We start from the raw sequence: 24,000 nt of genomic DNA, 5'->3' as shown, positions 1-24,000 counted from the left end.
AATTTTGGCAATATTAGAATAATAATCGGAATCTTACTCTGCAAAATTATGACAAAAGTCATAGTTTTACTCCAAAAATGTCACTATTTTACAAGGACAAAAATTGGCAATATTGTGATAGCAGTCAGAATTTTATATGACAAATGTCACCAAAGTAATAATTTTACATACTTTTAAAATCATATTTTAAACAATTGTGGCCAATGGTGCCACATTTCAATTTCTTACACACACTTGTTATTTCATATGTTGGCCAGAGGGAGAGCACTTCAAATTTTTACACAAACTTGTTATTTCATATGTTGACAAAAGTCACAATTTTATAAAAAAAACTTTACACTTTTGGCAATATTAGAATATTAATCGTAATCTTACTCGGCAAAATTATGACAAAAGTCATAGTTTTACTCCAAAAATGTCACTATTTTACAAGAGCAACAACAAAAATTGGCAATATTGTGATAACAGTCTGAATTTTATATGACAAATGTCACCAAAGTAATAATTTTACAGAAACAGAAAGAATATGAAAAATTGTTCCCAAATTTATTTAAAAAAAAGTTGACACATTGTGAGAAAAATACTTAGTTCATTTTTTAATTTTTTGTTTGTAATTGGATTTGAATCTTCATTATTTACGTCGTTATTACAGTGTCTCTACATATATATATATATATATATATATATATATATATATATATAAGTATTTTTTTTTTTTAAACAATTTTGGTCAAAGGGGTCGCATTTCAATTTATTACACACACTTGTTATTACATATGTTGGCCAGAGGGGGAACACTTCAAATTTTTTACACACACTTGTTATTTCATATGTTGACCATTATGCACTTTTAAAAGCGACAAAAATCAAAATTGTATTAAAAAAAACTTTACACTTTTGGCAATATTAGAATAATAATCGTAATCTTACTCGGCAAAATTATGACAAAAGTCATAGTTTTACTCCAAAAATGTCACTATTTTACAAGAGCAACAACAAAAATTGGCAATATTGTGATAACAGTCTGAATTTTATATGACAAATGTCACCAAAGTAATAATTTTACATTAAAAAAAAAATGAAGTAATAATTTTACAAGAAAATATTGCAATATTACAGAAACAGAAAGAATATGAAAAATGGTTCCCAAATGTATTTAAAAAAAAGTTGACACATTGTGAGAAAAATACTGCTTATAGTTGATTTTTTTATTTTTTGTTTGTAATTGGATTTTAATCTTCATTATGTATTTCGTTATTACAGTATGTCTCTACATATATATATATATATATATATATATATATATATATATATATATATATATATATATATACATATATATTTATTTGTTTTAAACAATTTTGGTCAAAGGGGGCGCATTTCAATTTATTACACACACTTGTTATTACATATGTTGGCCAGAGGGGGAACACTTCACATTTTTACACACACTTGTTATTTCATATGTTGACCATTATGCACTTTTAAAAGCGACAAAAATCACAATTTTATAAGAAAACTTTGCAATTTTGCCAATATTATAATAATAATCCAAATCTTATTCTGCAAAATTATGACAAAAGTCATAATTTTACTGCAGAAATGTCACTATTTTACAAGAGCAACAAAAAAATTGGCAATATTGTGATAAAAGTCTGAATTTTATATGACAAATGTCAACATTTTACATTAAAAAGTAATCATTTTACATTAAAAAAAAGCAATAATTTTACAAGAAAATATCACAATATTACAGAAACAGAAAGAATATGAGAAATTGTTCCCAATTTTATAAGAAAAAAGTCGACACATTGTGAGAAAAAGACTGCTTTTACTAAAAAAAAAAAATTTTTTTTGTTTGTAATTGGTTTTTAATCTTCATTTATTACTTCAAATAATTACAGTATGTCTTTATATACATATTTAGTAATTTTTTTTATTGATTTTGGCTAAAGGGGGCGCATTTCAATTTCTTACACACACTTGTTATTCCATATGTTGACCAGTGGGGGGGGCACTTTTAAAAGCGACAAAAGTCACAATTTTATAAAAAAAACTTTACACTTTTGGCAATATTAGAATATTAATCGTAATCTTACTCGGCAAAATGATGACAAAAGTCATAGTTTTACTACAAAAATGTCACTATTTTACAAGAACAACAACAAAAATTGGCAATATTGTGATAACAGTCAGAATTTTATATGACAAATGTCACCAAAGCAATAATTTTACATTAAAAAAAATGAAGTAATAATTTTACAAGAAAATATTGCAATATTACAGAAACAGAAAGAATATGAAAAATGGTTCCCAAATGTATTTAAAAAAAAGTTGACACTTTGTGAGAAAAATACTGCTTATAGTTAATTTTTTTATTTTTTGTTTGTAATTGGATTTTAATCTTCATTATTTACTTCGTTATTACAGTATGTCTCTCTCTCTCTCTCTCTCTCTCTCTCTCTCTCTCTCTCTCTCTCTCTCTCTCTATATATATATATATATATATATATATATATATATATATATATATATATATATATATATGTATTTATTTGTTTTAAACAATTGTGGCCAAAGGGGGCGCATTTCAATTTATTACACACACTTGTTATTTCATATGTTGACCATTATGCACTTTTAAAAGCGACAAAAATCACAATTTTATAAGAAAACTTTGCAATTTTGCCAATATTATAATAATAATCCAAATCTTACTCGGCAAAGTCATAATTTTGCTGCAGAAATGTCACTATTTTACAAGAGCAACAAAAAAATTGGCAATATTGTGATAAAAGTCTGAATTTTATATGACAAATGTCAACATTTTACATAAAAAAGTAATCATTTTACATTAAAAAAAGCAATAATTTTACAAGAAAATATTGCAATATTACAGAAACAGAAAGAATATGAGAAATTGTTCCCAATTTTATAAGAAAAAAGTCGACACATTGTGACAAAAAGACTGCTTTTACTAAAAAATGTTTTTAATTTTTTGTTTGTAATTGGTTTTTAATCTTCATTAATTACTTCAAGTAATTACAGTATGTCTCTATATACATATGTATTAATTTTTTTTTATTGAGTTTGGCTAAAGGGGGCGCATTTCAATTTCTTACACACACTTGTTATTCCATATGTTGACCAGAGGGGGAGCACTTTTAAAAGCGACAAAAGTCACAATTTTATAAAAAAAACTTTACACTTTTGGCAATATTAGAATAATAATCGGAATCTTACTCTGCAAAATTATGACAGAAGTCATAGTTTTACTCCAAAAATTTCACTATTTTACAAGAGCAACAACAAAAATTGGCGATATTGTGATAACAGTCAGAATTTTATATGACAAATGTCACCAAAGTAATAATTTTACAGAAACAGAAAGAATATGAAAAATTGTTCACAAATTTATTTAAAAAAAAGTTGACACATTGTGAGAAAAATACTTAGTTCATTTTTTTATTTTTTGTTTGTAATTGGATTTTAATCTTCATTATTTATTTTGTTATTACAGTATGTCTCTACATATATATATATATATATATATATATATATATATATATATATATATATATATATATATATATATATATATATATATATATATGTATTTATTTTTTTTAAACAATTTTGGCCAAAGGGGGCGCATTTCAATTTATTACACACACTTCTTATTACATATGTTGGCCAGAGGGGGAACACTTCAAATTTTTTACACACACTTGTTATTTCATATGTTGACCATTATGCACTTTTAAAAGCGACAAAAATCAAAATGTTATAAAAAAAAACTTTACACTTTTGGCAATATTAGAATATTAATCGTAATCATACTCGGCAAAATTATGACAAAAGTCATAGTTTTACTCCAAAAATGTCACTATTTTACAAGAGCAACAACAAAAATTGGTAATATTGTGATAACAGTCAGAATTTTATATGACAAATGTCACCAAAGTAATAATTTTACTTAAAAAAAAAATGAAGTAATAATTTTACAAGAAAATATTGCAATATTACAGAAACAGAAAGAATATGAAAAATTGTTCCCAAATGTATTTAAAAAAAAGTTGACACATTGTGAGAAAAATACTGCTTTTAGTAAAAATTTTTATTTTTTGTTTGTAATTGGATTTTAATCTTCATTATGTATTTCGTTATTACAGTATGTCTCTACATATATATATATATATATTTTTTTTTTTTTATTTATTTTTTTTTTAAAACAATTTTGGCCAAAGGGGTCGCATTTCAATTTATTGCACACTTGTTATTACATATATTGGCCAGAGGGGGAACGCTTCAAATTTTTACACACACTTGTTATTTCATATGTTGACCATTATGCACTTTTAAAAGCAACAAAAATCGCAATTTTATAAGAAAACTTTACAATTTTGGCAATATTATAATAATAATGTAAATCTTACTCGGCAAAATGATGACAAAAGTCATAATTTTACTCCAAAAATGTCACTATTTTACAAGAGCAACAAAAAAATTGGCAATATTGTGATAACAGTCTGAATTTTATATGACAAATGTCACCAAAAAATGAAGTAATAATTTTACAGAAACAGAAAGAATATGAAAAATTGTTCCCAAATTTATTTAAAAAAAAGTTGACACATTGTGAGAAAAATACTTAGTTCATTTTTTAATTTTTTGTTTGTAATTGGATTTTAATCTTCATTATGTATTTCGTTATTACAGTATGTCTCTACATATATATATATATATATATATATATATATATATATATATATATATATATATATATATATATATATATATATATATATATATATATATAAGTATTTATTTTTTTAAAGCAATTTTGGCCAAAGGGGTCGCATTTCAATTTATTACACACACTTGTTATTACATATGTTGGCCAGAGGGGGAACATTTCAAATTTTTACACACACTTGTTATTTCATATGTTGACCATTATGCACTTTTAAAAGCGACAAAAATCACAATTTTATAAGAAAACTTTGCAATTTTGGCAATATTATAATAAAAATATAAATCTTACTCGGCAAAATTATGACAAATGTCATAATTTTACTCCAAAAATGTCACTATTTTACAAGAGCAACAAAAAAATTGGCAATATTGTGATAAAAGTCTGAATTTTATACGACAAATGTCAACATTTTACATAAAAAAGTAATAATTTTACATTAAAAAAAAGCAATCATTTTACAAGAAAATATTGCAATATTACAGAAACAGAAAGAATATGAGAAATTGTTCCCAATTTTATAAGAAAAAAGTCGACACTTTGTGAGAAAAAGACTGCTTTTACTAAAAAAAAAATTCATCAAAAATCATTAATTACTTCAAGTAATTACAGTATGTCTCTATATACATATTTATTTTTTATTTTTTATTGATTTTGGCTAAAGGGGACGCATTTCAATTTCTTACACACACTTGTTATTTCATATGTTGTCAATTTGAAAAATCCCTCCTTTTTTGGACCACCCTCATTTTGATAGATGTCACCCCAAATGAGACATTGTCTATTAGATGCAATGTTATTGGGACCATGATTTATGTCATCACTTGTTCACACCTCCTCATATGGAAGATACTTTTCCTTCTTCATGTCTCAAGAAGGATAGTAATACAAGAACACACACACACACGCACACACACGCACACACACACGCGCACACACACACACACACACACACACACACACACACACACACACACACACACACACACACACACACACACACACACACACACGTACACTAATTAGGAAATGCCTTCTGGTGTTCTGATGACGCCTGCAAACATTCATACATCCTGGAACTTGAATTCCTTGTTCCTAAAGGATTCCATCATTTATTAAAGCCTCAAGGAACTTAGGGCAAGGAACTTAGGCAGGATATTTATTTTTAACCAAAATTCTAAAATTTCCAGGAAGTTCCTATTGAAATGAATGGGACATTTTTCCAAGTTGCACAATTCCCACATATTTCAATCTATTCAAACCATTCCAACATCAACACATTCCACTCATCCTGGACATTCAAACTAACACATTCCCAATTTCTAAACCAAATTCCATTTTTCCTGGAAATTCAAACCATTCCGACATTCAAACTATTCTTACATTCATACTACATTCTGTCGGCATTTCACTTCAACTTCAGCATTGTAGCATTCACACGCAATTCCTTCAGTTTTAATTCTTATTGTGTTATTATTATTGTATTTTGTTAACTGTTTTGTCATAAAGAAAATATCAATAAACAAAGAATCTGAGGTTGACAAGACTTGATGTGGTAAAAGTGAATCATTTCCATTCCACTTGAAGATGAGAGGCACTGTTTGAGGCCTGAGGGCTAAAAAAGTGCAACTTTACCCACAAAAGTAATCACGCCTTGCTTCCCTTATGATGTGACCGCACACATGGACTACTCACACTTGACACTTATTTTTACTTTTCTTTGCCCTGCAGTGTTCAGTCAGGGGGATAAGGGCACTTCCTGGTACATCATCTGGAAAGGCTCCGTCAACGTGATCACCCACGGGAAGGCAAGTCCAGTCCAAGCAAGAATCCAATCACAAGTTGTAATTTGCGAAAAGCAGGAAGCGGCACCGGAGCCATACCCGGCCAGCGGAGAAATCATCGGTTCTCACTTTTTTAACTCACAAAGGAAAAGTTCAAATATTGTATTTATGTACGACCATAGCTGATGTGTGTACGCCTGAACTACTCCTGATTATAGAATAATGAATCCGAAAAAATAATAAAAAATAAAAATAAATACAATTAATAAAATCACCTAAAAAATTGTTGTATTTTAACGAAATAGGAAAAAAAATACACTATGTAAAAAAAAAAGTAATTGATAAATATTAAGAATGTATAAGTAAAACCACAATAACAATTAGAACATAAAAATTTGACTACAAAATTGTACGACCATAGCTGATGTGTGTACGCCTGAACTACTCCAGATTATAGAATAATGAATCCGAAAAAGTTATAAAAATAAATACAATTAATAAAATCACCTAAAAAAATGTTGTATTTTAACGAAATAGGAAAAAAAATACACTATGTAAAAAAAAAGTAATTAATAAATATTAAGAATGTATAAGTAAAACCACAATAACAATTAGAACATAAAAATGTGACTACAAAATTGTACGACCGTAGCTGATGTGTGTACGCCTGAACTACTCCAGATTATAGAATAATGAAGCCGAAAAAAATTATAAAAATAAAAATAAATACAATTAATAAAATCACCTAAAAAATTTTTTGAATTTTAACGAAATAGGAAAAAAAATACACTATGTAAAAAAAAAAGTAATTAATAAATATTAAGAATGTATAAGTAAAACCACAATAACAATTAGAACATAAAAATGTGACTACAAAATTGTACGACCGTAGCTGATGTGTGTACGCCTGAACTACTCCAGATTTTATAATAATGAACCAGAAAAAAATTATAATAATAAAAATACAATTAATAAAATCACCTAAAATGTTTTTGTATTTTAACGAAATAGGAAAAAAATACACTATGTAAAAAATAAGTAATTAATAAATATTAAGAATGTATAAGTAAAACCACAATAACAATTAGAACATAAAAATGTGACTTCAAAATTGTACGACCGTAGCTGATGTGTGTACGCCTGAACTACTCCAGATTTTATAATAATGAACCCGAAAAAAATTATAAAAATAAATACAATTAATAAAATCACCTAAAAAAATGTTGTATTTTAACGAAATAGGAAAAAAAATACACTATGTAAAAAAAAAAGTAATTGATAAATATTAAGAATGTATAAGTAAAACCACAATAACAATTAGAACATAAAAATTTGACTACAAAATTGTACGACCATAGCTGATGTGTGTACGCCTGAACTACTCCAGATTATAGAATAATGAATCCGAAAAAGTTATAAAAATAAATACAATTAATAAAATCACCTAAAAAAATGTTGTATTTTAACGAAATAGGAAAAAAAATACACTATGTAAAAAAAAAGTAATTAATAAATATTAAGAATGTATAAGTAAAACCACAATAACAATTAGAACATAAAAATGTGACTACAAAATTGTACGACCGTAGCTGATGTGTGTACGCCTGAACTACTCCAGATTATAGAATAATGAAGCCGAAAAAAATTATAAAAATAAAAATAAATACAATTAATAAAATCACCTAAAAATTTTTTTGAATTTTAACGAAATAGGAAAAAAAATACACTATGTAAAAAAAAAAGTAATTAATAAATATTAAGAATGTATAAGTAAAACCACAATAACAATTAGAACATAAAAATGTGACTACAAAATTGTACGACCGTAGCTGATGTGTGTACGCCTGAACTACTCCAGATTTTATAATAATGAACCAGAAAAAAATTATAATAATAAAAATACAATTAATAAAATCACCTAAAATGTTTTTGTATTTTAACGAAATAGGAAAAAAATACACTATGTAAAAAATAAGTAATTAATAAATATTAAGAATGTATAAGTAAAACCACAATAACAATTAGAACATAAAAATGTGACTTCAAAATTGTACGACCGTAGCTGATGTGTGTACGCCTGAACTACTCCAGATTTTATAATAATGAACCCGAAAAAAATTATAAAAATAAATACAATTAATAAAATCACCTAAAAAAATGTTGTATTTTAACGAAATAGGAAAAAAAATACACTATGTAAAAAAAAAAGAAGTAATTAATAAATATTAAGAATGTATAAGTAAAACCACAATAACAATTAGAACATAAAAATGTGACTACAAAATTGTACGACCGTAGCTGATGTGTGTACGCCTGAACTACTCCAGATTATAGAATAATGAATCCAAAAAAATAATAAAAATAAATACAATTAATAAAATCACCTAAAAAAATGTTTTAACAAAATAGGAAAAAAATACACTATGTAAAAAAATAAGTAATTAATAAATATTAAGAACATATAAGTAAAACCACAATAACAATTAGAAAATAAAAATGTGACTACAAAATTGTACGACCGTAGCTGATGTGTGTACGCCTGAACTACTCCAGATTTTATAACAATGAACCCGAAAAAAACTATAAAAATAAAAATAAATACAATTAATAAAATCACCTAAAAAAAATGTTGTATTTTAACGAAATAGGGAAAAAAATACACTATGTAAAAAAAAAGAAGTAATTAATAAATATTAAGAACGTATAAGTAAAACCACAATAACAATTACAACATAAAAATGTGACTACAAAATTGTACGACCGTAGCTGATGTGTGTACGCCTGAACTACTCCTGATTTTATAATAATGAACCAGAAAAAAATTATAAAAAATAAAAATAAATACAATTAATAAAATCACCTAAAAAAAATGTTGTATTTTAACGAAATAGGAAAAAAAAATACACTATGTAAAAAAAAAAAAGTAATTAATAAATATTAAGAATGTATAAGTAAAACCACAATAACAATTAGAACATAAAAATGTGACTACAAAATTGTACGACCGTAGCTGATGTGTGTACGCCTGAACTACTCCAGATTTTAGAATAATGAACCCGAAAAAATAATAAAAAATAAAAATAAATACAATTAATAAAATCACTTAAAAAAATGTTTGAACAAAATAGGGAAAAAAATACACTATGTAAAAAATAAGTAATTAAAAAATATTAAGAACGTATAAGTAAAACCACAATAACAATTAGAACATAAAAATGTGACTACAAAATTGTACGACCATAGCTGATGTGTGTACGCCTGAACTACTCCTGATTATAGAATAATGAATCCGAAAAAATTAAAAAAATAATAACAATAAATACAATTAATAAAATCACCTAAAAAAAAATTGTATTTTAACGAAATAGGAAAAAAAATACACTATGTAAAAAAAATAAGTAATTAATAAATATTAAGAATGTATAAGTAAAACCACATTAACAATTAGAACATAAAAATGTGACTACAAAATTGTACGACCGTAGCTGATGTGTGTACGCCTGAACTACTCCTGATTATAGAATAATGAATCCGAAAAAATTAAAAAAATAATAACAATAAATACAATTAATAAAATCACCTAAAAAAAAATTGTATTTTAACGAAATAGGAAAAAAAATACACTATGTAAAAAAAAAAGTAATTAATAAATACTAAGAATGTATAAGTAAAACCACAATAACAATTAGAACATAAAAATGTGACTACAAAATTGTACGACCGTAGCTGATGTGTGTACGCCTGAACTACTCCTGATTTTATAATAATGAACCCGAAAAAAATTATAAAAATAAAAATAAATACAATTAATAAAATCACCAAAAAAATGTTTTAACAAAATAGGAAAAAAATACACTATGTAAAAAATAAGTAGTTAATAAATATTAAGAACATATAATTAAAACCACAATAACAATTGGAACATAAAAATGTGACTACAAAATTGTACGACCGTATCTGATGTGTGTACGCCTGAACTACTCCAGATTTTATAATAATGAACCCGAAAAAAATTATAAAAATACAAATAAATACAATTAATAAAATCACCTTAAAAAGTTTTGTATTTTAATGAAATAGGAAAAAAAATACACTATGTAAAAAAAAAAAGTAATTAATAAATATTAAGAATGTATAAGTAAAACCACAATAACAATTAGAACATAAAAATGTGTCTACAAAATTGTACGACCATAGCTGATGTGTGTACGCCTGAACTACTCCTGATTTTATAATAATGAACCCGAAAAAAATTATAAAAATAAATACAATTAATAAAATCACCTAAAAAAATGTTGTATTTTAACGAAATAGGAAAAAAAATACACGATGTAAAAAAAAAAAGTAATTAATAAATATTAAGAATATATAAGTAAAACCACAATAACAATTAGAACATAAAAATGTGACTACAAAATTGTACGACCGTAGCTGATGTGTGTACGCCTGAACTACTCCAGATTTTATAATAATGAACCAGAAAAAATTATAAAAATAAAAATAAATACAATTAATAAAATCCCCTAAAAACAATTATTTAAAAAAAATAAGAAAACAAAGACATGCACCTGGGGATAGGTTGATTGGCAACACTAAATGGTCCTAGTGTGTGAATGTTGTCCGTCTACCTGTGTTGGCCCTGTGATGAGGTGGCGACTTGTCTCTTTTACTGTCTTTTACTGTAAAATGGACAGTCTACTTAAAACAATTGATATAATTTAATAATGGAATCAAATTTGTGTGCGCCTGCAGGGTCTGGTGACCACGCTGCACGAAGGCGAGGACTTCGGGCAACTGGCCTTGCTGAATGACGCCCCACGCGCCGCCACCATCATCCTGCGGGAAGACAACTGTCACTTCCTGCGTGTGGACAAACACGACTTCATTCGCATTCTGAAGGTCAGCACTGCTATCTTCTCGCCCCAAAGTCGGCTGGGGTAGGCTCCAGCTTGCATGTGACCCGAAAGAGAAAAACGGGTGATTTCTTGTCCTTGTTGGACTTCAGGACGTGGAGGCCAACACGGTGCGACTGGAGGAGCACGGGAAGACGGTGCTGGTGCTTGAAAAGCGTGCCGACTCGGCCGAGCAGGGAGGAGCAGGAAACAAGTGAGGACACTTTTTGTCATCAAAAATAAATATTCAATAGCAGCCATTTCATATGTCTTCATCTTCCCTTGGAACTTCTAAATAAATCATTATGTTTATGTGTGATTTATGTGATAATCAAACCAAAATAGGGAAGGTGAAATGGGACAAAAAAAAAATACATTTATATATATATATATATATATATATATATATGTATATGTATATGTATGTATATGTATATATATGTATTTAAAAAATATATATATATTTTATGTCAGACCTAAGTCATTATTTAAAAATAAATAAATACATTTGCAAAAATTATATATATATATATATATATATATATATATATATATATATATATATATATATATATATATATATTATATTTATATATATATATATATATATATATATATATATATATATATATATAGCAGCCATTTCATATGTCTTCATCTTCCCTTGGAACCTCTAAATAAATCATTATGTTTATGTGTGAGTTATGTGATAATCGAACCAAAATAGGGAGAGTGAAATGGGACAAAAAAAAAAAAAGTCCATATATATATATATATATATATATATATATATGTATGTATATGTATATACATGTATATGTATATGTATATATATGTATTTAAAAAATATATATAAATATTTTATGTCAGACCTAAGTCATTATTTAAAAATAAATAAATACATTTGCAAAAATTATATATATATATTGAAAAACAATTTTGTAAAAAAAAATACAATATATATATATATATATTAAAAAATTGTATAATTAAAAAAAAAGACTAAAAACAAAATATATATATTAATTTATATATGTATATAAATATTTATATTTTATTTTATTTTATATATTTATTAAAAAAAACTAAATTATTTTATGCCAGACCTAAGTCATTATTAAGAAAATAATAATAAAAAAATAAAATATACATATATATATATATATATATATATATATTTAATTTGTTTATTATATATATTTTTTTGATAATGACTAAAAATAATATATATACTGTATGTATCATTTTTATTTTGTATTTGTTTTATTTTATATTTTATTTACTTATTTATTTTTTATGACTTAGGTCTGACACATAAAATAATTTAGTTTTTTTTAAATTGTAAAATAATTATTTGAATTATGAAATGATTAATTAAATTCTTGAATAACGAAATCAATCATTTAAATGTCACTTATTGAATAATGAAATAAATCATTTATAATTAATTATTTAACGTATAATTAGTTAAATCTACTTAATGCCACATTTAATAACACATTTTTATATTACATTCCCATCATTATTAATGACACATTTAAGTAAATATTTAAAGATTTTTTTGTATTTATTTAAATTTGTTCCATTCGGCCCTGTGTACAAAAAGACAAAAAAAATATGGCAAAATATACTGTATACTGTGAAAATACATATTGTTCTATGGAAAGCCTGTTTCTTTAATTTTCGTTTTTTGTTTTTTTTGTTGCTTTTTGAAAAAAATGACTTGATTAAAATTTGGTAAAAATATTTCACACAGTTGTTCTGATGCCATGTTCATGTATGTAAACATTTTGTAGATGTTATTTTTCTTGTTGTTTCCACTGTTTTAATTTCCAATTGGTAATTTAAAAAAATAAAATATATCAATAAATATGACATCTTGTGTACATATTATAAAATAATTCCCTTAATATATGTACATACTGTATAGTTTATTTTATTTTATATTATTATTAATATAATACTTAATCCAAAACTAATAAAAATAAATATTACATATATATATATATATATTGACATATTATTTCTTATTAAAATAGGAATAAATGAAAATAATATTTTATTGCATATTATTACATCATCAAATGATACAGTATTGCATGCATTTATTTTTATGAAATGTTATAATTAAGTGAAATAAAATCACGTGCCTCACTTTTTAAATACTGAAATATGACTTGCAGAAATAAAAGTGCAGTGAAATATGTCATTCAGGTACACGGTGATGTCAGGAACACCGGAGAAGATTCTAGAACACCTCCTCGAAACCGTGAAGTTGGACTCCAACGGGAACGACGCAGCAGGTGAGAAGTTTAGAACCTTTTTATTCATTTTTTTGGTCCTTGTTTTGTGATATTGTTGGTCACGGTGGTGTGCCGCTAGATTCCTGCGTGAGCGACTTCCTGCTCACCCACAAAGTCTTCATGCCCTCCAGCCAGCTGTGTGCCGCACTGCAGCAACAATATCCTTCCGCGCAGCAGCAATGTCCTTCCGCGCAGCAGCAATGTCCGTCAAACCTGCACGTTTTTGCTTGACCCGCCAATCACCTACCAGGCGCGGCCCTCTGAGGGCTCGGAGCAGGAGAAGGCCGCCTACGTCCTCACCGCCAGGCAGAAGGTGGTGAAGCTGATGGGCCAGTGGGTGGCGCTCTACGGCCTCCTGCTGAGAGAAGACCCCGTCGCCTCCGCCTTCCTGGAGGTGAGGGAACTCTGTTTTTTACCTTTAAAAACTCTTCCTGTTTATTTTGACATGTAATCCTGTTTGGTCACATGATGGTTTATGAGCAACAATGTTGTCATGGCGACACGTTGCTGAGTCAGCATGTTGATTGTAAACAACAGTACAGCACATGAATGGAACCATTTATAGAGCATGCAGAGCAGACTCTTACATACTTCATTTGAGACGTTAACTAAATAAATAGTTGCAATAGAAAGTTTATGGATTTGTTAATTGATTAGATGGTTAATTGATTCGACAGTTAATTGATTAGACAGGTAATTGACTAGATAGTTGAGTGATTAGATAGCTAATTTATTAGACAGTTAATTGATTAGACAGTTAATTGACTAGATAGTTTATTGATTAGATAGTTAATCAACTAGATGTTAATTGATTATACCGTTTATTGACTAGATAGTTAATTGATTAGTTTATTTACAACACCATTTATTGATTAGATAGTTAATTTAATAGTTACTTGACCAGATAGTTAATTGATTAGACAGTTAATTGACTAGATAGGTAATTGATTAGACAGTTAATTGACTATATAGTTAATTGATTAGATAGTTAATCAACTAGATAGTTAATTGATTAGACAGTTAATTGACTAGATAGTTAATTGATTAGACAGTTAATTTATTAGACAGTTAATTGACCAGATAGTTAATTAATTAGACAGTTAACTGACTAGATAGTTAATTAACTAGATAGTTAATTGATTAGACAGTTAATTGACTAGATAGTTAATTAACTAGATAGTTAATTGACTAGATAGTTAATTGATTACACAGTTAATTGTTTAGATAGTTAATTGATTAGACAGTTATTTGACTAGATAGTTAATTGATTAGACAGTTAATTGATTAGATAGTTAATCAACTAGATAGTTAATTGATTATACAGTTTATTGACTAGATAGTTGAGTGATTGGATAGCTAATTTATTAGACAGTTAATTGATTAGACAGTTATTTGATTAGACAGTTAATTGACTAGATAGTTTATTGATTAGATAGTTAATCAACTAGATGTTAATTGATTATACAGTTTATTGACTAGATAGTTAATTGATTAGATAGTTTATTTACTACACCATTTATTGATTAGTTAATTTAATAGATAGTTACTTGACCAGATAGTTAATTTATTAGACAGTTAATTGACTAGATAGGTAATTGATTCGACAGTTAATTGACTATATAGTTAATTGATTAGATAGTTAATCAACTAGATAGTTAATTGACTAGATAGTTAATTGATTAGACAGTTCATTGACTAGATAGTTAATTAATTAGACAGTTAATTGACTAGATAGTTATTTGATTAGAGAGTTAATTGACTAGATAGTTAATTGATTAGATAGTTAATCAACTAGATAGTTAATTGATTATACAGTTTATTGACTAGATAGTTGAGTGATTAGATAGCTAATTTATTAGACAGTTAATTGATTAGACAGTTAATTGACTAGATAGTTTATTGATTAGATAGTTAATCAACTAGATGTTAATTGATTATACAGTGTATTGACTAGATAGTTAATTGATTAGATAGTTTATTTACTACACCATTTATTGATTAGATAGTTAATTTAATAGATAGTTACTTGACCAGATAGTTAATTTATTAGACAGTTAATTGACTAGATAGGTAATTGATTAGACAGTTAATTGACTATATAGTTAATTGATTAGATAGTTAATCAACTAGATAGTTAATTGATTAGACAGTTATTTGACTAGATAGTTAGTTAATTAGACAGTTAATTGACTAGATAGTTAATTAACTAGATAGTTAATTGATTAGACAGTTAATTGATTAGATAGTTAATCAACTAGATAGTTAATTGATTATACAGTTTATTGACTAGATAGTTGAGTGATTATATAGCTCATTTATTAGACAGTTAATTGATTAGACAGTTAATTGACTAGATAGTTTATTGATTAGATAGTTAATCAACTAGATAATAATTGATTATACAGTTTATTGATTAGATAGTTAATTGATTAGATAGTTTATTTACTACACCATTTATTGATTAGATAGTTAATTTAATAGATAGTTACTTGACCAGATAGTTAATTTATTAGACAGTTAATTGACTAGATAGGTAATTGATTAGACAGTTAATTGACTAGATAGTTAATTGATTAGATAGTTAATCAACTAGATAGTTAATTGATTAGACAGTTAATTGACTGGATAGTTAATTGATTAGACAGTTAATTGACTAGATAGTTAATTAGACAGTTAATTGACTAGATAGTTAATTAACTAGATAGTTAATTGATTAGACAGTTAATTGATTAGATAGTTAATCAACTAGATAGTTAATTGATTATACAGTTTATTGACTAGATAGTTGAGTGATTATATAGCTAATTGATTAGACAGTTAATTGACTAGTTTATTGATTAGATAGTTAATCAACTAGATGTTAATTGATTATACAGTTTATTGACTAGATAGTTAATTGAGTAGATAGTTTATTTACTACACCATTTATTGATTAGATAGTTAATTTAATAGTTACTTGAGCAGATAGTTAATTTATTAGATAGTTAATTGACTAGACAGGTAATTGATTAGACAGTTAATTGACTAGATAGTTAATTGATTCGATAGTTAATTGATTAGACAGGTAATTGACTAGATAGTTAATTGATTAGATAGTTAATTGATTAGACAGGTAATTGACTAGATAGTTAATTGACTAGATAGTTAATTGATTAGAGAGTTAATTGACTAGATAGTTAATTGATTATACAGTTTATTGACTAGATAGTTAATTAATTAGACAGTTAATTGATTAGACAGTTAATTGATTAGACAGTTAATTGACTAGATAGTTTATTGATTAGATAGTTAATCAACTAGATGTTAATTGATTATGCAGTTTATTGACTAGATAGTTAATTGATTAGATAGTTTATGTACGACACCGTTTATTGATTAGATAGTTAATTTAATAGATAGTTACTTGACCAGATAGTTAATTTATTAGACAGTTAATTGACTAGATAGGTAATTGATTAGACAATTAATTTACTATATAGTTAATTGATTAGATAGTTAATCAACGAGATAGTTAATTAATTAGACAGTTAATTGACTAGATAGTTAATTGATTAGACAGTTAATTGACTAGATAGTTAATTAACTAGATAGTTAATTGATTAGACAGTTAATTTAGTAGATAGTTAATTAACTAGATAGTTAATTGATTAGACAGTTTATTGATTATACAGTTTATTGACTAGATAGTTAATTGATTAGTTGATTTACTACACCATTTATTGTTTAGATAGTTAATTTAATAGTTACTTGACCAGATAGTTAATTTATTAGACAGTTAATTGACTAGATAGGTAATTGATTAGACAGTTAATTGACTAGATAGTTAATTGATTAGATAGTTAATCAACTAGATAGTTAATTGATTAGACAGTTAATTGACTAGATAGTTTATTGATTAGACAGTTAATTGACTAGATAGTTAATTAACTAGATAGTTAATTGATTAGACGGTTTATTGATTATACAGTTTATTGACTAGATAGTTAATTGATTCGATAGTTAATTGACTTCACCGTTTATTGAATAGATAGTTAATTGACTAGATTGTTAATTGACTGGATCATTAATTGATTGGATCATTAACTGAATACACAGTTAATTGATTAGATTGTTTATTGACTAGATAGTTAATTGAATAGATGGTTAATTGATTAGATAGTGAATTGACTAATTGACTGGATCCTTAATTGATTGGATCGTTAACTGAATAGATTGTTAATTCATTGGATATTTAATTGATTAGATAGTTCATTGAATAGTTAAATTGTTAGACAGTTAATTGACGAGACTGTTTATTGACTAGTTAGTTAATTCACTAGATAGCTAATTGACTATATAATTAATTGACTATATCGTTAATTGACTGGATCATTAATTGACTGGATCGTTAATTTGTTGGATTGTTAACTGAATATATAGTTAATTGAATAGATAGTTATCTGACTAGATAGTTAATTGACTAGACTTAACTAAATAGGTCGTTAATTGATAGTTAATTGCAGCATTTATTCCAATGTGAATTGCCAACAGAAGCTGAAGAAGGACATGTGTGCTGACGTGCGGCTGAAAGAACAACTGAGGGACAGAAGAAGAACCAGAGTGTAAGAAGAGTGACTTTCAAACAAGATGTCAGAGTTCATTAACTCATTAACTTTCTACCGTGCAGCTTAGAGAATGGATACCACTCCTTGAGCAGGGTAAGAACTTTATTCATTTACCTATCTACTTACCTACCAACCCTCTTATAAGACCTACCTACAAAGACAAGATATTTCATGTTCACACTGAGAAACATATATTCGCTGGAATTTGATGCCTGCAACGTGTTTCAAAAAAGCTGGCACGAGTGGCAAAAAAGACTGAGGAATGCTCATCAAACACTTATTTGGAACACCCCACAGGTGAACAGGCTAATTGGGAACAGGTGGGTGCCATGATTGGGTATCAATGCCCATGACCCTTGGATCCCTCAGGCGGTACTGCATCAAAAAGCCACATCAGTGTGTAAAGGATATCACCACGTGGGCTCAGGAACACTTCAGAAAACCCACTGTCAGTAACTACAGTTGGTCGCTACATCTGTAAGTGCAAGTTAAATCTCTACTATGCAAAGCCAAAGTTATTTATCAACAACACCCGGAAACGCCGCCGGCTTCGCTGGGCCCGAGCTCATCAAAGATGGACTCATGCAAAGTGGAAAAAGTGTTCCGTGGTCTGACGAGTCCACATTTCAAATTGTTTTTCGGAAACTGTGGACGTGGTGTCCTCCGGACCAAAGAGGAAAAGAACCATCCGGGCTGTTCTAGGGTGCAAAGTGGAAAAGGCAGCATGTGTGACGGTATGGGGGTGTATTAGTGTATCTGTGAAGGCACCATTAATGCTGAAAGGTACATACAGCTTTTGGAGCAACATATGTTGCCATCCAAGCAACGTCTTTTTCATGGACGCCCCTGCTTATTTCAGTCCAGACCTGTCTCCCATTGAAAATGTGTGAAGGCTAAAATATGAGAAGGGAGACTGTTGAACAACTTAAGCTGTACATCAAGCAAGAATGGGAAAGAATTCCACTTCAAAAATGTGTCTCCTCGGTTCCCAAACCTTTACTGGGTGTTGTTAAAAGGAAAGGCCATGTAACACACTGGTAAAAAAAAATTAGTTTCTCAGTGTGAACATGAAATATCTTGTCTTTGCAGTCTATTCAATTGAATATAAGTTGAAAAGGATTTGTTTTTATTTACCATTTACACAACGTGACAACTTCACTGCTTTTGGGGGTTTGTACTTACTTACATATAGTACTTACCAATCTACTTACCTTTGTAAAATACATACCTACTTATCTACCTACAATATCAACCTACTTACTGTACATACCTAACTGCAGTGCTTACCTACTTACCTTTACACTTACTTACTTGCCTACTTATCTACCTATTTACTTACCTACCTACCTACAGTACGTACAGAACTTATCTACAGTCCGTACAGTACTTACTAGAGTACTTGTGTAGAGTACGTACAGAACTTACCTACAGTACTTGTGTACCCACAGTACTTTGCAATGTACCTACGGTCTGTACAGTACTTACTGGAATACTTATGTACAGTACGTACAGAACTTACCTACGGTCTGTACAGTACTTACCTACGGTCTGTACAGTACTTACTACAGTACTTATGTACAGTACGTACAGAACTTACCTAGTCTGTACAGTACTTACTACAGTACTTATGTAGAGTACGTACAGAACTTACCTAGTCTGTACAGTACTTACTACAGTACTTATGTACAGTACTTAGCGATGTGTTTACAGTACTTAGAGTACTTACTACAGTACTAATGTACAGTACTTAGCGATGTACTTCCAGTACGTCGAGTAAGTAGCCAGAAGTTTGTCCACAGAAGCAGTCGTTCAGCTGGTTCCCACACGGCGAGGAGGCCGCAGGCGGGCTGCAGCCAATCAGAGCGCAGGATGAAGGTCAGGTGACCAGGACAAGTCTCACCACAGTTCTTGGCGTCCAGGCTGACTGGCGTGTTTGTGCCACAGTCTTGTACCGGATCCACACGGCAGACCACCAGGACCTCTCGCTGATGCTGCCCGTCAACAGCAGCGTGCAGGAAGTGATGTCATCGCTGGTCAAGCCCGGAGGAGATCACGTCCTGGTCAAGATGAACTCGGCGGGAGGTGAGGGTCACGCCCGCGGCTTCTCCTCGCCGTTAAAGTACCTACCTACCTGTCTACCTACTTACCTACCTACTTACTTACCTACCTACTTACCTACCTACTTACCTACCTACCTACTTACTTACCTACCTACTTACCTACCTACTTACCTACCTACTTACTTACCTACCTACTTACCTACCTACTTACCTACCTACTTACCTATCTACTTACCTACCTACTAACCTACCTACTTACCTACCTACTTACTTACCTACCTACTTACCTACCTACTTACTTACTTACCCACCTACTTACCTACCTACTTACCTATCTACTTACTTGCCTACTTACCTGCCTACTTACCTACCTACTTACCTACCTACTTACCTATCTACTTACTTATCTACTTACTTACAGTACTTACATACAATAACTACTTACGTACCTATCTACTTACTTACATAAAGTACCTACAGCACCTACATACAAGACCTACCTACTTAGCTATCTACTTACTTACATAAAGTACCTACAGTACCTACAGCACCTACATACAAGACCTACCTACTTAGCTATCTACTTACTTACATAAAGTACCTACAGTACCTACCAACCTACTTACAATACCTACCTACTTACCTACCTATCTACTTACTTACATAAAGTACCTACCAACCTTCTTACTTACATAAAGTACCTACAGCACCTACATACAAGACCTACCTACTTAGCTATCTACTTACTTACATAAAGTACCTACAGTACCTACAGCACCTACATACAAGACCTACCTACTTAGCTATCTACTTACTTACATAAAGTACCTACAGTACCTACCAACTGACTTACAATACCTACCTACTTACCTACCTATCTACTTACTTACATAAAGTACCTACCAACCTACTTACAATACCTACATACTTACCTATCTACTTACTTACATAAAGTACCTACCAACCTACTTACAATACCTACCTACTCACCTATCTACTTACTTACATAAAGTACCTACATACAATAACTACTTACGTACCTATCTACTTACTAACATAAAGTACCTACAGCACCTACATACAAGACCTACCTACTTACCTATCTACTTACTTACATAAAGTACCTACAGTACCTACCTACCTACAAGACCTGCTTACTTACCTATCTACTTACTTACATAAAGTACCTACAGCACCTACATACAAGACCTACCTACTTACCTATCTACTTACTTACATAAAGTACCTACAGTACCTACCTACCTACCTACCTACCTACCTACCTACAAGACCTACTTACTTACCTATCTACTTACTTGCATAAAGTACCTACAGTACCTACCAACCTACTTACAATACCTACCTACTTACCTATCTACTTACTTACATAAAGTACCTACAGTACCTACCAACCTACTTACAATACCTACCTACTTACCTACCTATCTACTTACTTACATAAAGTATCTACAGTACCTACCAACCTACTTACAATACCTACCTACTTACCTACCTATCTACTTACTTACATAAAGTACCTACCAACCTACTTACAATACCGACCTACTTACCTATTTACTTACTTACATAAAGTACCTACAGTACCTACCAACCTACTTACAATACCTACCTACTTACCTACCTATCTACTTACTTACATAAAGTACCTACAGTACCTACCAACCTACATACAATCATTCAATCAATGTTTGTTTATACTTACTACTTACAATACCTACCTACTTACCTATCTACTTACTTACATAAAGTACTGACAGTACCTACCAACCTAGTTACAATACCTACCTACCTATCTACTTACTTACATAAAGTACCTACAGTACCTACCAACCTACATACAATACTTACCTATCTACTTACTTACATAAAGTACCTACAGTACCTACCAACCTACTTACAATACCTACCTACTTACCTACCTATCTACTTACTTACATAAAGTACCGACAGTACCTACAAACCTAGTTACCTACCTACTTACCTATCTACTTACTTACATAAAGTACCTACAGTACCTACCAACCTACTCACAATACCTACCTACTTACCTATCTACTTACTTACATAAAGTACCTACAGTACCTACCAACCTGCTGACAATACCTACCTACTTACCTATCTACTTACTTACATAAAGTACCTACAGTACCTACCAACCTGCTGACTTTACCTACCTACTTACCTATGTACTTACTTGCATAAAGTACCTACAGTACCTACCAACCTGCTGACAATATCTACCTACTTACCTATTTATTTACTTGCAGAAAGTACCTATCATACCTACCAACTTGCTGACAATACCTACCTACTTACCTATCTACTTACTTACATAAAGTACCTACCAACCTGCTTAAAATACCTACCTACTTATCTATCTACTTACTTACATAAAGTACCTACCAACATACATACAATACCTACCTACTTACCTATCTACTTACTTACATAAAGTACCTACCAACCTACTCACAATACCTACCTACTTACCTATCTACTTACTTACATAAAGTACCTACAGTACCTACCAACCTGCTGACAATACCTACCTACTTACCTATTTACTTACTTACATAAAGTACCTACAGTACCTACCAACCTGCTGACAATACCTACCTACTTACCTATCTAATTACTTACATAAAGTACCTACAATACCTACCAACCTGCTGACAATATCTACCTACTTACCTATTTGCGTATGTAGAAGAGCAGAGAGAAAATGGAAAAAAGACAGGCTGCATGTGTCCTTTGCCATTTTTAAAGAAAGCCTGTTTTCCTTTCAGATGACTGTAAAAGCAGAAATGAATATATATCTATCTCAGATTATATCTTCTAACTGTAACAACCCCAGAGTTCTGTTTAAAACTATTAACACTGTCATTGATGCTCCCAAATCTGCTGGTTTTGATGCTTCTTTTGAATTCTGTGAAAATTGTCTCCATTTTTTCACTGACAAAATTGTGTCAACTAGAGCCAGTCTATCTCAGCCTTCATATGACCCTTCTGTTCCCCTGCATTTCTCTTCTGTTTTCCATCAGTTTGAGCCGGTGTCCTTTTCTTTTTTAAGTGACACAGTTAGTCATATGAAGCCCTCTGGTTCTCCTGCAGATGCCCTCCCACCTCGCCTGTTTAAGGAGGTACTTGCTACTATTGGATCAAGTGTCCTTAACATTATCAATAGTAGCCTCTCTTCTGGAATAGTTCCAGTAGAGTTTAAACATGCAGTGGTACGACCTCTACTTAAAAAACCCAGCCTCGACCCCTCTCTCCTCTCTAACTTCAGACCTATCTCTAATCTTCCATACATTTCCAAAATATTAGAGAAGGTTGTCTACAGTCAGTTGCTGCCCTTCTTAGAGGATAATGGTATCACTGAGCTGTTCCAGTCCGGTTTTAAAGCCCTCCACAGCACAGAGTCAGCGCTTCTAAAAGTTTTTAACGATATCCTCCTGTCCACTGATTCTGGTAAATATGTTGTCCTGGTGCTTTTAGATCTGTCTGCTGCGTTCGACACCGTCGACCACGCCACCTTAATCACTCGTCTTGAGAACTGTGTGGGCATTAAGGGCGCCGCCCTCAA

At 29.5% G+C, this 24,000-nt stretch overlaps 1 protein-coding gene across 8 annotated transcripts in view; it reads left to right on the top strand.

Annotated features, from left to right (window-relative positions):
* The window catches only part of rapgef3 (Rap guanine nucleotide exchange factor (GEF) 3), a 271,955-nt gene that overhangs the window by 198,689 nt on the left and 49,266 nt on the right, over positions 1–24,000 (top strand). For all 8 annotated transcript variants that reach the window (XM_061925660.2, XM_061925640.2, XM_061925650.2 and 5 more), the window contains 10 exons: positions 6,485–6,561; positions 11,290–11,436; positions 11,543–11,643; positions 13,644–13,732; positions 13,812–13,890; positions 13,976–14,126; positions 18,263–18,333; positions 18,399–18,429; positions 20,136–20,211; positions 20,281–20,418. In XM_061925660.2, coding sequence (XP_061781644.1) covers positions 6,485–6,561; positions 11,290–11,436; positions 11,543–11,643; positions 13,644–13,732; positions 13,812–13,890; positions 13,976–14,126; positions 18,263–18,333; positions 18,399–18,429; positions 20,136–20,211; positions 20,281–20,418 — 960 coding nt within the window. The remainder of the gene's footprint in view (positions 1–6,484; positions 6,562–11,289; positions 11,437–11,542; positions 11,644–13,643; positions 13,733–13,811; positions 13,891–13,975; positions 14,127–18,262; positions 18,334–18,398; positions 18,430–20,135; positions 20,212–20,280; positions 20,419–24,000) is intronic.

This window comes from Nerophis lumbriciformis, linkage group LG01 (genome assembly GCF_033978685.3).
Source record: "Nerophis lumbriciformis linkage group LG01, RoL_Nlum_v2.1, whole genome shotgun sequence".
Classification (NCBI taxonomy): Eukaryota; Metazoa; Chordata; class Actinopteri; order Syngnathiformes; family Syngnathidae; genus Nerophis; species Nerophis lumbriciformis.
This window is presented reverse-complemented; position numbering and strand designations above follow the sequence as displayed.